A 14,627-nucleotide genomic window follows, 5' to 3' on the forward strand; every position below is an offset into this window, starting at 1 on the left:
CCAGTAAAACTCTTCTGCACCATCTCTAAGACCTTGATATCTTTCCTGAAGTGTGGTGCCAGAATTAAGCACAATACTCCAGCTGAAACCTAACCAGTGTTTTCTAAAGGTTTAATGTAACTTCCTTGCTTTTAAAATTAAAACAAAGCTTTTCAAATTAAAATTTTCCCTTGAAATTTATTAAAATCATGTTGAAAAATAAAGAGAATCATTGCATTATTTGGCTGTCCTGGGATTTCTGCATACAGCACATGCTCAGACGCAGGATCTGTCTTAGGTTACCAGAGTCATCACTCTGGGCAACAAAAAATGGGGAGATATAGAAGCCTTCGAGTAAAAACTGACACGAAGCCATTCATATTGTTAGTGGCAAATAACCTGCTTCTTGTCTCTAAAATATGTGGCATTCATTCTCTGCATCAACAATGTTTCTCCAGTTCACAAGCACATGCAGGGCCTGATCGCTAAATTTGGCATTTCTCTGATTTCTCTGTGGTCTTCAGCCATGTTCAGAAAAATTTGCCCTCCACAAAATCCACACCTCCTTTCTTGAACTTGCCTGTATTTGTATTGGTCGGTAGGTCAATAGTTGTTTGGCACATGTAAGCATCCTCATTGATTGGCTGGTAGTTTTTCAGCAGTGATAACGAGGGTGTATTCTCAGAAATTGTACTTCAAATCTGAGTTCTTACAAATTTGCTATCTGATTATAAGTTGCAATTTAAAATAAGAATGGGTATTTAGCTCATTTCTGACAGGAAAGTATGCACCAGTGTTTCTAAATAAAATTTTGTACAACATTTATTTGCACATTGATAATTTGTACAGTCTTGTTGCAGACTGAAGTGGCTCGGCAGTATGAGGGGAATGATAATTAATCAAATGCTAGCATATGACAGCAAAGAATTTCTCGAGTTCTCAGTATGATAGCAACCTGCACTTCAAAGACATTTCTGCTCTGTGGTAGCTCAGTTGCCTTTATCTCATTCTACTTAACATGAAATCCAGTAAAATAGTACTGATCTGACCATGAACCAAGGCCTTGGTTCTTGGAAAAAGGCCCATTCGGAATAAATAGGACTTTGTCCAATAAAGACCCAGAATATCTGCCTGGTTTCTATCATTTGTATCTCGTGCTGCTGCCATTGTTTTAATTTACAGGAATTTAGCTTGTTCCATATCAGCAACTGAATTGGCAGCCTTCAGATTACCACGGACTGCATTACTTATATTGTTAGTCATTGCAGTCCAGTGAACATCCAGCTTTTATTTGACCCTTCCAGTGTAATTCAGAGAGATAGTACCTAGATTTGTTTAATTTTTTGTACAATCAGGGAAATATCTTTCACTAGTTCCATCAATTGGGCTAACATCTGTAATTTGAAAACAAATGTGACTTTGTATCCGAAACCATTTAAAGCTTTGTGTGCAGGTTTCAAACCGAAAAGATGTACAAATTGAAGCATTTTTGAGACTACTGCACAGTTTTGACGGTTTATCCTGAAGTTAGTTGATTTGAAATTTTTTGGAAATATAAATCATTTTTGATTAGACCTGATCATCTGAAAAGATACTGAAGTAGTGACCAGAAGTAGTGCTTTCATGTCTACGGTTTTGCACGGAACATTTGTATTCTGAAACACTTAACTTGCTCATGATAAATTGAGAAATTTGATGAATGGATTAATAATCTAAATGCTAATTAACATCCTTCAGATAGTAAGTGGAATTCAAATTATTAATTGATTTGTTTCTGCCAAATGATTGCACTAAAACAGCACCAATAGTGTTTTCTTTTTTAAGTTTCACCTTTTTAATTAAGTCATAATGATTGGAAACCTTGGTCTGTGGTTCAAGTATTGAGGACATAAACAACTACTGCACACATATTGGAGCCGTGACTCTCTTTCTCAAGCATGGCAAGCTGGATGTTTCTAAATGCGGTGCAAAAGCACTCCATAAATTTTCTAATAAAAATGGATGTTTGCATAGCGCAGTAGTAATATTGCTAGCTGTTTTTTCTTAATCGTAGACACGTGCATACTCTGTTTCTATGGTGCTAGCTACCAGTGTGTCTGCTTTAGTATAAATGTTTTAATGAATTGGTGTTTTAATATCTGTAAAATGCATAGGTATCTAATTTAAAGCTAAATAGTAACAGGCAGAAGAATTTGAAGTTGATCTGCCAAGAAATTGCAATTGAAAGAAACCCTGAGCTGTTCAAGTATTTCCTGTCAATTAGTCAGTTGGACCGGCATTCTTTTTTTTAATGTATTGGGGAACTGTAAGGAGGGCATAGCTACAGAGGTATTCTGTAACGAGGGGCTCAATTTTCCCCAATGCCGTTTTTTTGCATATTGCCACAGTTATGCCCATTTTTTTGGCCCTGACTACTCAAAAAAAATAACTAGCAAGTTTCCCTGTTCTATTTTTTGAAATTGGCACCGTGCAACCTGTCCTTTAGCATCGGGGGGTGGAGCCTAATGTCTACGCCGAAAAAAAACGATGCCCCCTCTTCTGTGGGAAAAAAAAAGGACGTTTTTGACATGACTGCTATGGGCGCATATGCCCAGTAGCGCTCCCCGTCTGCATTCAGCCATTTTTAAAGAGCCACTTGTGTGTGAGATTCTGATTGGAAAAATCGAAGCTGCAATATAATATGCAACGTGGCTCATGGACCAAGAATTTCTCACAGGATGAAGTGGAGGCACTAGTTACTGTAACTGAGGCCAGATAGTATGAGCTGGACACCAGCAGAGGTCACACAAAAGTTCCACCAAAAGAACTGAAAAAACCCTGGAACCAACTTGCAGAAGATTACTGTGCAATGGTGACCACCCCGAGGTTTGGAGGCTAGTGCAAAAAGAAGTGGCAGAACCTTGGTCAAGAAGTTAGTGTAAGTAATATTTTCATTTATTTACTGGAATTTCAATTGTAAATGTGACCATCTGTATATGTCCCACCCAGCAGAAAGACACCTTCTCTAAAAAGTTATATTTTCATCTTTACAGAGGAAGGTGGCACACAACAAAAAGGAAAGAACTCGAGCAGGAGGAGGCCTGGGAAATCTGCACCCACTAACACCCTTTGATGGGTCCTGCCTGGAAAAAAGCAACCAACACTGCAGAAGCTGGGCCCACACTCAAAGGAGAGGATAAGTCCTGCAAATTCCACAGTTTGGCTTTGCTAAATGTTAAGTACTGCGTGGGCTAGCCATGCTTTGGTTCATGGGGATTTCTCCGTCAGCTACACTTCGGTTGATGCAATGTGCTATCATTCATCGTGGTCCTTCAAATGATCCTCTGCCTGCGTTGTGCGAGTCTACTCATGCTACCCACCCTGCCCCCTCCTCTGCTGCTAGCCATTTGTCTGTTCTGTTATATTTTGCACGACTTGAGGCTGAAGCCGATGCAGAAGAAGATTCAGACGTGCTTGAGGAGAACAATTTCCAATCCTACCTTCCAGACCAAGAGCATGGGGGTGAGGGGGAGGTGATGGATGAAGCCCCCACTGTTGTACTCCCTCTGAAGGAGGTGTCGGTGCCACCCATTGAGGTGCCAGACCCTTTCCTGAGTGGTTTGAGTGTTGCTGGGGCATTCTATGGTTTTTCACGGTCCGAGGCTGGGGATTCCAGTGGGATGCATTGAGCCACTCCCAACACCCCACCGTCCGAGGCTGCGGGTCCCAGTGGGATGCAGCGAGCCACACCCAGGGTGAGGAGGGGAAGGAGAGCTCAACAGCACTCTCCTGAGGTGCAGGATCTAACAGATGTGGAGAGCATTGGCCTTAAGCTATCACTCTTGGACACCATCAGTGGGGTGGGTGATGAGACTGTCGGGAGAAGTAACAACACTCTCACGAGAAATGGGAACACTGTCCGGGAACATTAGGGAGGGAATGTCGCAGATAGCTGATACAATGTCGGCACATGAGCGAGGGAATGTTGCAGGTAGTTGACACACTGTTGTTGAACATGAGGGAGGGAATGTCGGAGTTACCTGCTGCAATAAGGGAACACGCCCAGACCCCGTGCCCATTGACAGAATCAACTGCTGCTCCCATTCCAATCCCCAGTCCATCCTCTGAAGAGGTCGAAGCCAGACCTTCCACATTACCGCCTGCCCCCTTATCCCCCCACATCAAGAAGTGCGCATTACCCGAGATGTTTGTAAGAATAAGCTTGGTACCAACCCGAGCAAAGAGTCAACATCATCATCATCATAGGCAGTCCCTCGAAGCGAGGATGACTTTCTTCCGCACCAAAAAAGGATGAGTTCACAAGTGTTTCAATGAAGGACCCAAACTACATCCTCAAGGGTGGAAGATGCCTGTGCGTGGATTTTTTTAACGTGTGGTGGCCGTTGCACACCAGCCACCATACGGGCTTGACAGAGCTAGGTCTTGGTCCAGTGGCAAGGATTACCCAAGACAACTGGAGACCAGCTCTGCTGCACGGAACAAGACCAAGCGCAGCAAGCGGTCTTAGAATAAGGTGGAGAAGAGATGGGTGCAGTCTTTCTTTGCTGTTGTTATTATTGTTATTACTGTTGTGACTGTTCTCAAATTAAATGTTTTTTGTAAGTTATGTAAATTTACAAATGTGAAAGTTTTTAAGTGATCTTGGAGTTTGTAAATGATCGTAACTGAAAACTTAAAAGTTTGATACAAGAATATTTTTATTAAAGTTAATTTAAGTACAGAGTTAATTTAAGTACAAATAAGTGTTAAACTTTTGAACAAAATATATTTTAAATTAGAACTGAATCATTCCCATTATTTGTTCCCTTATTAACACAACTTTTTGAAGTAAAAAAGAATCATTTCCATTATTTGTTCCATCAACACAACATTACTGAATAGGTCCAAACAGTAAACATGGTTCATTTGGAATAGTTGCCGCTGAGCCTTCAGGCAGCAAAGCGTTCACAGATGAACTGCTGGCACAAGGCTCGAGCAATCGTTAAAGGGGCATGGCGGCCCGCCCTCCTCCGCCATCGTGCTCCGGGTTCAGTTCGTTGCATGGCTTCCTCGTCCTCCTCCTCGTTATCTGCTTCTTCCTCCTCATCAGCCATGCTCACCTCGGATGGGTCTTCTACGACCAGCTGCTACTGCTTCATGATGGCTGAGTTATGTAGCACATGACAGTGAACGGACTGACCAATCTCAGGGGAGTATTGCAAGTAGCCTCTGGAATGATCCGGGCATTGGAATCGTTGTTTCACGATGCCAATGGTCCTCTCTATTATGCTGCGCGTCATAATGTGTGACATGTTGTCTTCCCGGTCAGCTTCTGTCCGTGTTATGTATAGGGGTGTCATGAGCCAGGTGGCAAGGCCATACCCTTTGTCTCCCAGTAGTAGCCAGCTCTGCCCTCCTGGCTGCTGCTAAAACATGGCAGATATAGTGCTCCCGCGTAGGATGAACGCATCATGGGTGCTCCCAGGGTATCTCGCATCAACTGACATGATGCAATGCATGTCGTCACACATGAGTTGCACATTAACTGAGTGGAAGCCATTTCTGTTCCTGTACATCTCGGAATTCTCCAAAAATGCTAGCAAGGCGATGTGGGTACAATCAATGCAGCCCTGTACCTTTGGGAAGCCAGCAATCCTGGAGAAACCCACAGTCCTGTCACGCATTGCCTGGGCGGTCATGGGGAACTTTATGTAGCCATTCCTCTGGGCATACAGTGCAGCAGTCACTTGCCGAATGCAGATATGTGCTGCATGTTGAGAAATGGCGCACACATCTCCAGTTGTGGCCTGGAATGATCCAGATGCATAGAATGAAAGTGCAGCTGTAACCTTCACTTCAACTGACAAAGCAGTCTTCCTGACGCTTCTAAGTTGCAGGTCTGCTTTTACTAACTCTCAGTTCTCGTTTACAACTTCTTTGCGGAAACACAGCCTTCTCACACAGTCTGCATCATTCAGGTGCAGGTATGAACACCTGCCTCGATATACCGGATATGGGTAAGGCCTCCTGCCCATCATCCTACATGCTCTGAGGTTCCTCCATGCGATGACATCAAATCAAATGTCTCCTCCACAGCACCATTATGCAGAAGGTTTGCCCGAGATATGGCATTGTCAGTATTGCTCCCATGATTAAACTGTACCTCTGCAAGAAGCTGAAAACAGCAGGACAAGGAGTTAAAGCTTCTTTGTTGTCTCTCTCCCCAAGGTCGATGCCCTAGTATGGACCACACCCAGGTCTGCGCATGCGCAATAGGCTTGCTTAGAATGGGAAGATAGGCATTCAACGAAGACATTTGGGGCAACAAAATCTAATGCAATTTTTAAATTTTAGATTTTTTTCAAAGTACCACCCCACCACCGACCTAATATCTCCTCAACGGGCTCAAGGGTCATCCATCAGAATCGTTCCCTCGCACGGACACGGGCTCGGCGAACACCCGCGCCCCCCACCCCTGGCTTCTTTTGATGCTGCTGCTTAGTGTAAGGGCTCTCATCCCTTCAGTTCGGCTTCCCCCCCTGCCACCACGCCACCCCGGGCTTCTTTTGCACCCAAGCCCGTGTACGGGTGAGGGACAATTCTGCCAGCCGATGCTCCGACCCGCAAGCCTGGTGAGGAGACGTTCAGTGGAGGCGTGGCACTTGGAAAAATATCCAAAATTAAAGAATTGCAATAGATTTTCATTTTCTGTGTTTTAAGTTTGAAAAAATTAAGCTTCATGATACATATTTAATGTGTTCTTTGCTCCCTCCAAAACTTCGCATAAAAACAATGGCGTCTTTCTGCGCCGATTTTTTAATGTGCACGGGTTTTCCTTATGTGCCCAGAAGGTTTTTTGGAAGTGGTCACATACACCGTCCTAGGAAAAATGTAAATTGGCCAAACTTGCATAAATGTGAAAAACTGGCGCAGACATGGCGCAAAAAAAAACAAATAAAAAAAAAACATAACTAACTGAATTACGTTGGTGCAGAAACTTTGGGGAAACTTGGATATTTTAATTTAGCCCCAAAAAAGCAGTGCATGCCAAAACAACGGCGCAAATAACTGGGGAAATTGAGCCCTAGAAGTTGGCTTTAAACATTTTACCTCCTAACCAGTGAATCGAAATTTCAGCTCAACATTCTGTAAATTAGCAATATTGATTCATATTTTCTCTGGGTATATTTGTCATTTGCAGGAAGTAAATAGATTTTTTAAGAAGAAAGAAAACTTTTTTAATGCTCTGGGTTTGAAGACTAAACTGCCTTGTACCAGCATTGATTTTCATTAAGGTATATGCTGGTTCCCCGAGACGGTGGAGACATGCCAACTTACAGCTCAATGAGCTGTGCACCTCTCTGGTATTTCACCAAAGTGACCGTTGCTCCCCTTGTGTGAACCTGGGCAGCGACCGTTGGACTTCTAACTGTCGATGCTATAGCTGATCAGCCAAATTGTGTCCTCTTCTGATATCCATTCACATCCACTTCCAACAGGAGGTTGAAAGCATTGGCTGCTTTCTCTCCAACCATCAAGGGATACGGCATCCTATTGTGGTGCAAGCTCAGATCAGTTGACGACCGATAGACAATGATCCGAGAACCTTCCTAACCATACCCTTTTTTTCCACTGAACCTTCCGGATGTTATCGGATTTATTTATAAAAGTGAAGTAAGCTGGAATAACCTAGAACACCTGTCAATATCTTATATTTTGTCCATTTTTCATCACTGAATTATACATTTTTATCTTTTTGTTAGTTTATTGATGGGAGGTTGGAAAAGTTAAATGCAGGGAAAGGATTTTCTGATGTTTTTGAAGATGAGATAACTGCTGGAGGTTATAGTGGAGGTAAGGCACCAACTTATATTAAAATGTATATATGTCTTTTTGCTCATCTTTTTAGATGCTGTAATCTTTGCCCTTCAGATAGTCATCTTTCTCTCATCACAAGTCTACCCACCTTCCCTTGGGCCTTTGTCTAGGATAATGTCTGGATTGTGCATTGATCATGTTTCACCCACTGACCAGATCATGAATGTCTTTTTTTTTAATTGCTTTTGTCTGGTTATTACTGGGATAGCAGTTGTTTTAGGAAAAGTAAAACTAATATTGTTGCACATAAGAGTTCAGTCATGAATTCTTTGCTAAGTCGCTTTCATCTGATTCAAAAATTGGCATTTTTGTTGTGTATGGAAGTTGAAGGATAAATGGGGAAAGAGATATGTTGCAACATATGTATATAAAATCTATATAATGGAGAGAGGGCCAAAGTTTTCGTCTCAGCCCAAAAGCAAAGTCTCCTTAATAGAAACATAGAAAGATAGAAAATAGGTGCAAGAATAGGCCATTCAGCCCTTCGAGCCTACACCACGATTCAATAAGATCATGGCTGATCATTTACCTCAGTACCCCTTTCCTGCTTTCTCTCCATACCCCTTGATCCCTTTAGCCATAAGGGCCATATCTAACTCCCTCTTGAATATATCCAATGAACTGGCATCAACAACTCTCTGCAGCAGGGAATTCCACAGGTTAACAACTCTGAGTGAAGAACTTTCTCCTCATCTCAGTCTTAAATGGCTTATCCCTTATCCTTAGACTGTGACCCCTGGTTCTGGACTTCCCCAACATCGGGAACATTCTTCCTGCATCTAACCTGTCCAGTCCCGTCAGAATTTTATTTGTTTCTATGAGATCCCCTCTCGTCCTTCTAAACTCCAGTGAATATAGGCCCAGTTGATCCAGTCTCTCCTCAAATGTCAGTCCTGCCATCCGGGGAATCAGTCTGGTGAACCTTCGCTGCACTCTCTCAATAGCAAGAACGTCCTTCCTCAGATTAGGAGACCAAAACTGAACACAATATTCCAGGTGAGGCCTCACCAAGGGCCTGTGCAACTGCAGTAAGACCTCCCTGCTCCTATACTCAAACCCTAGCTATGAAGGCCAACATACCATTTGCCGCATTAATCGCCTGCTGGACCTCATGCCAACTTTCAATGACTGATGAACCATGACACCCAGATCTCGTTGTACCTCCCCTTTTCCTAATCTGCCGCCATTCAGATAATATTCTGCCTTCGTGTTTTTGCCCCCAAAGTGGATAACCTCACATTTATCCACATTATACTGCATCTACCACGCATTTGCCCACTTACCTAGCCTGTCCAAGTCACCCTGCAGCCTCAGTGTCCTCCTCACAGCTCACACCGCCACCCAGTTTAGTATCATCTGCAAACTTGGAGATATTATTCAATTCCTTCATCCAAATCATTAATGTATATTGTAAATAGTTGGGGTCCCAGCACTGAGCCCTGTGGCACCCCACTAGTCACTGCCTGCCATTCTGAAAAGGACCCGTTTATCCCGACTCTCTGCTTCCTGTCTGCCAACCAGTTCTCTATCCACATCAGTATATTACCCCCAATACCATGTGCTTTAATTTTGCACACCAATCTCTTGTGTGGGACCTTGTCAAAAGCCTTTTGAAAGTCCAAATACACCACATCCACTGGTTCTCCCTTGTCCACTCTACTACTTACATCCTTGAAAAATTCCAGAAGATTTGTCAAGCATGATTTCCCTTTCATAAATCCATGTTGACTTGGACCGATCCTGTCACTGCTTTCCAAATGCGCTGTTATTTCACCTTTAATAATTGAGTCCAACATTTTCACCACTACTGATGTCAGGCTAACCAGTCTATAATTGCCTGTTTTCTCTCTCCCTCCTTTCTTAAAAAGTGGTGTTACATTGGCTACCCTCCAGTCCATAGGAACTGATCCAGAGTCGATAGACTGATGGAAAATGATCACCAATGCATCCACTATTTCTAGGGCCACTTCCTTAATTACTCTGGGATGTAGCCTATCAAGCCCCGGGGATTTATCGGCCTTCAATCCTATTAATTTCGCTAACATAATTTCCTGCCTAATAAGGATATCCTTCAGTTCCTCCTTCTCACTAGACCCACTGTCCCCTAGTACTTCCGGGAGGTTACTCGTGACTTCCTTCGTGAAGACAGAACCAAAGTATTTGTTCAACTGGTCTGCCATTTCTTTGTTCCTCATTATAAATTCACCTGAATCTGACTGCAAGGGACCTACGTTTGTTTTCACTAATCTTTTTCTCTTCACATATCTATCGAAGCTTTTGCAGTCAGTTTTTATGCTCCCGGCAAGCTTCCTCTCATACTCTATTTTCCCCCCTCCTCATTAAACCCTTTGTCCTCCACTGCTGAATTCTAAATTTCTCCCAGTCCTCAGGTTTGCTGCTTTTTCTGGCCAATTAATATGCCTCTTCCTTGAATTTAACACTATGCTTAATTTCCCTTGTTAGCCACGGTTGAGCCAGCTTCCCCATTTTATTTTTACTCCTGACAGGGATGTACAATTGCTTTTTTTTTTCATGTATCATGCATGTGGGCAGTAGAGAGAAATAATTTTTGTCCCAACCCAAAAAATCCCTGTGGTTGCCTACTTTGTGTAACTTATCTCAAATGCTATGTGGAGATTGACTTGACTTGCAGAACGATGAATACCACATCTAAGATTGAGTAATGAGCCTTCATGCAAAAGTAATGAACTTTTGAATAGCTGATATTGAAAACAATGAGATTTAATATTTAAAATGGAGAATAAATATCTGTGCATAGTTTTCTATAAATGTTGTGTACACAATTTGAAATATATTTGCAAGCCATTTTTTGCTACTGTGCTTCACCACGTGAAATATTACTTCAATATCTTGAATTTTAACAAAAGGAGTAACCATAGAATCTGTCTTTTTTTTAATTTATCCACAGGAAATTCAAAGTCCTATCAGCAATGGATGCATACAGTCAAGGTGAGCATAATATGCCTGTTGATGCTGTTCAGCAGAGCACACAGAGGCAAACAAAGGCATAGAATATTGTGAAGAACAGTGGAAGGCCAGAGGATTAGGACATTTTTAGAAACCAGCCAAGGACAACTAAAAAAAATGATAAAGACAGAGAAGATAGCATATGAGAGTAAACTGGCAAGAAATATAAAAACAGACAGTAAGAGCTTCTACAGGTATATAAAAAGAAGTGAGTAGCTAAAGTAAATGTTGGTCCCTTAGAGGATGAGACTGGGGAATGAATAATGGAGAACAGGGAAATGGCACAGATTTTAACACATATTTTGTATCGGTCTTCACGGTAGAAGACACTAAAAACATCCCAATAATTGATAATCAAGGAGCTATTGGGGAGGGTTGAACATAAAACAATCACTATCACTAGAGATAAAGTACTAGGCAAACTAATGGGAATAAAGGTGGACAAGTCCCCTGGACCCGATGACCTGCATCCTAAAGTCTTAAAGGGAGTGGCTGCAGAGATAGTGGATGCATTGGTTGTAATCTACCAAAATTCTCTGGATTCAGGAAAGGTCCCAGCAGACTGGAAAACCGCAAATGTAACACTCCTATTTATGAAAGGAGGGAGGCACAAAGCAGGCAACTATAGACCAGTTAGCCTAACATTTGTCATTGGGAAAATGCTCGAGTCCATCATTAAGGAAGTAGGAGCAGGACATTTAGAAAATCATAATGCAGTCAAGCAGAGTCAACATGGTTTTATGAAAGGGAAATCATGTTTGACAAATTTGCTAGAATTCTTTGAGGATGCAACAAGCAGAGTGGATAAAGGGGAACCAGTAGATGTCGTGTATTTGAATTTCCAGAAAGCATTCAATAAGGTGCCATATAAAAGGTTACTGCACAAGATAAGAGCTCACGGGGTTGGGGATAATATATTAGCATGGATAGAGGATTGGTTAACTAACAGAAAACAGACGTGGGATAAATGGGTCATTTTCAAGTTGGCAACCTAACTAGTGGGGTGCCACAGGGATCAGTGCTGGGGCATCAACTAGTTATAATTTATATTAATGACTTGGATGAAGGGACCGAGTGTAACATAGCCAAATTTGCTGATGATACAGGTGTGACGTCCGAAATCTGGTAATCTTGGGACCGAGTCCGTTCTGGATTTTGGGTATTTCCAGATTTCGGAATGTCTTTGCCTGGGCCAAGGAACGTAGGTGGGGAAAGTTGATCGGGCCGGGGGCGGGGTGAGGTTCGGTCGAGAGGTCAGGGGGGTCGGTTGGGGCGCCGGAGGTCAGGGGTGTCGGTCGGGCCAAGGCGGGGCTGGGGGAGGTCGGATGGGCCGCCGGAGGTTGCAGGGGGGTGGGGGGGGTGTCGGTCGGTCAGTCCGAGGCCGGGGGATCGGTGAGGCCGGGGTGCAGTCGGGCCGAGGCCTGGTGGTGGGGGGGGGGGGGTGGCCGCAGGTCAGGCCAAGGCGAGGGAGTCCGGATTTCGGAACATTTTCCGGTTTCCGGACGATCCCGCCATAGATCCAGATTCCGGAACTCTGGATTTTGGACGTCGCACCTGTACAAAGATAGGTAGGAAAGCAAGTTGTGAGGAGGATGCAAAGAATCTATAAACGGGTGTAGATAGGCTCTGTGAGTGGTAAAACATTTGGCAGATGGAGTATAATGTGAGAAGCAAATTATTATTTAAATGGGAAGAAATTACATAATGCTGCAGTACGGAGGGATCTGGGGGATCTTGTACATGAAACACAAAAAGTTAGTGTGCAGGTACAGCAAGTAATCAGGAAGGCAAATGGAATGGTGGCCTTTATTGCAAGGGGGTGGAGTATAAAAGCAGGGAAGTCCTGCTCCAAATTTATAGAACATTGGTAAGACCACACCTGGAGTGCTGCGTACTTTGGTCTCCTTATTTATGGAAGGATATACTTGCATTGGAGGTAGTTCAGAGAAGGTTCACGAGGTTGATTCAGAGAAGGTTCATGAGGTTGATTCAGAGAAGGTTCACAAGGTTGATTCCTGAGATGAAGGGTTGTCATATGAAGAAAGGTTGGGCCTATACTTATTAGAGTTTAGAAGAATGAGAGGTGATCTTATTGAAACATAAAAGATAATGAGGGGGCTCAACAAAGTGGATGCAGAGAGAATGTTTCCCCTTATGGGGGAATCTAGAACTCGGGGGCGTAGTTTCAGAATAATGGGTCACCCATTTAAGACAGAAATGAGGAGGAATTTCTTCTCTGAGCATCATGAATCTTTGGAATTCTCTACCCCAGGAAGCTGTGGAGATTGGGTCATTGAATATATTTAAGTTGGAGACAGACAGATTTTTGAATGATAAGCGAGTCAAGGGTTATGGGGAACGGACGGGGTCGTGGAGTTGAGGCCAGGATCAGATCAGTCATGATCTTATTGAATGGCAGAGTAGACTCGAGGGACCAAATGGCCTACTCCTGCTCCTATTTCTTATGTTCTTATGCTCACATGCTTATTTCTGCTTGTATTGACAACAGTTTAGCTTTGTTAGCAGCACTGAATAACAGTGCGAACACAGAGCTGCTGGTGTGACTCATTGAATAATCTTTCTTCACCAATAATATTCAAGTAACAATTAATTGGAAGGTGATTTGGCACATTTGATCAGCACACTCTCCTTTTACCTTTGGGTCCTGAGCCAGCCTAGGCTTGATGAGGTGATCTTCTCTCCTGTATAAAGTTTCCCTGATACTAGGCACGGATTCATAGCACAAAAGGCTGACCATAATTCAGCACAAATTGGTGGTAAATTTGCAATCTTACTCGGAGGAGCCATAAGGATGACTGAAATAAAAATTGAGTAGATCATGGAAGCAGAAGTTAGTGTTCTAAAATTAGGACATTATTTGCCGAGTACCCATCTCTTCATCTTGTGTAGTATGACGAGACATTCTTTCACGTGAAGTTACCGGACATCATGTCTGCAACTTGAGCGACCATAAACGATTATAATCCTCAAAAACCAAGAGACTTTGCATTTATTAAGTTGTGATATATTAAGTACATCAAAAGACTTCAGTGACATCAAAGGGCAAAGTCTGCTACACGGGGGAATGAATTCAGAATGAAACAGCTTTCTGTGTTAATTTCTCTGGACATTATGCAAGCAAGACTCATTACCCTTCTCTTTTCTCCACCCATTTGGTGAAACAAAAGAGAAAAACGGGATCTCAAGTTAAGGGATGTTGACCTTTTAGCCTTTCTTTTATCAATGTGCATTTTGTTTGTCCATCCATAAGATATAATCACCTTGAGTTTCAAAAGGATATATAAGAATCAGCAAACGTATTTTTAAATATTACCTAATATAAATTGTCCTCGAGATAAATTCAGAGCACCCCAAATGTGCATCCTGTGGACTGAAATCTTAATTTTTAGGGCTGGATAAGCAAGTCACAACATTGATGGATCTTGCAAGGTAATACTGCTTTTATGTATGCATGAGTATGAAACTATCATTTCTGATTTTCAGCCTATAGTAAAGAAACTTGACTGGGGATAAGTCTGGTAAAAGTTACCAGGAACCAAACAGCTATACAAGACCATATCTATGTTTTACAAAAGAGTAACCTATAAAGGGCTAGAAATTCCACATTGAAAAAAACTCAGTTTTTCGGCACTATTTGCTAAATCGATCCTTATTGATTTAGCAAATAGTGCCGAAATAGTGGCAAATTTCGGGCCCCAAGGTTTGGACCATTGGCTTAATAAGGAGGTTAAAATAAACTAAATAACAAGCAGAAATACTTGATCAGGTTCAAAGAAACAAAA

At 42.5% G+C, this 14,627-nt stretch overlaps 1 protein-coding gene across 6 annotated transcripts in view; it reads left to right on the forward strand.

The window, feature by feature from the left end:
- dennd1b (DENN/MADD domain containing 1B) overlaps positions 1-14,627 on the forward strand; it is a 303,998-nt gene that overhangs the window by 242,873 nt on the left and 46,498 nt on the right. For 5 of the 6 annotated variants that reach the window (XM_070887322.1, XM_070887317.1, XM_070887318.1 and 2 more), the window contains 2 exons: positions 7,722-7,812; positions 10,766-10,806. In XM_070887322.1, coding sequence (XP_070743423.1) covers positions 7,722-7,812; positions 10,766-10,806 — 132 coding nt within the window. Of the gene's footprint in view, positions 1-7,721; positions 7,813-10,765; positions 10,807-14,234; positions 14,275-14,627 lie in introns of all 6 variants that reach the window. The other variant, XM_070887321.1, reaches the window with a different exon arrangement.

Source organism: Pristiophorus japonicus, chromosome 8 (genome assembly GCF_044704955.1).
Source record: "Pristiophorus japonicus isolate sPriJap1 chromosome 8, sPriJap1.hap1, whole genome shotgun sequence".
In the NCBI taxonomy this organism is placed as follows: Eukaryota; Metazoa; Chordata; class Chondrichthyes; family Pristiophoridae; genus Pristiophorus; species Pristiophorus japonicus.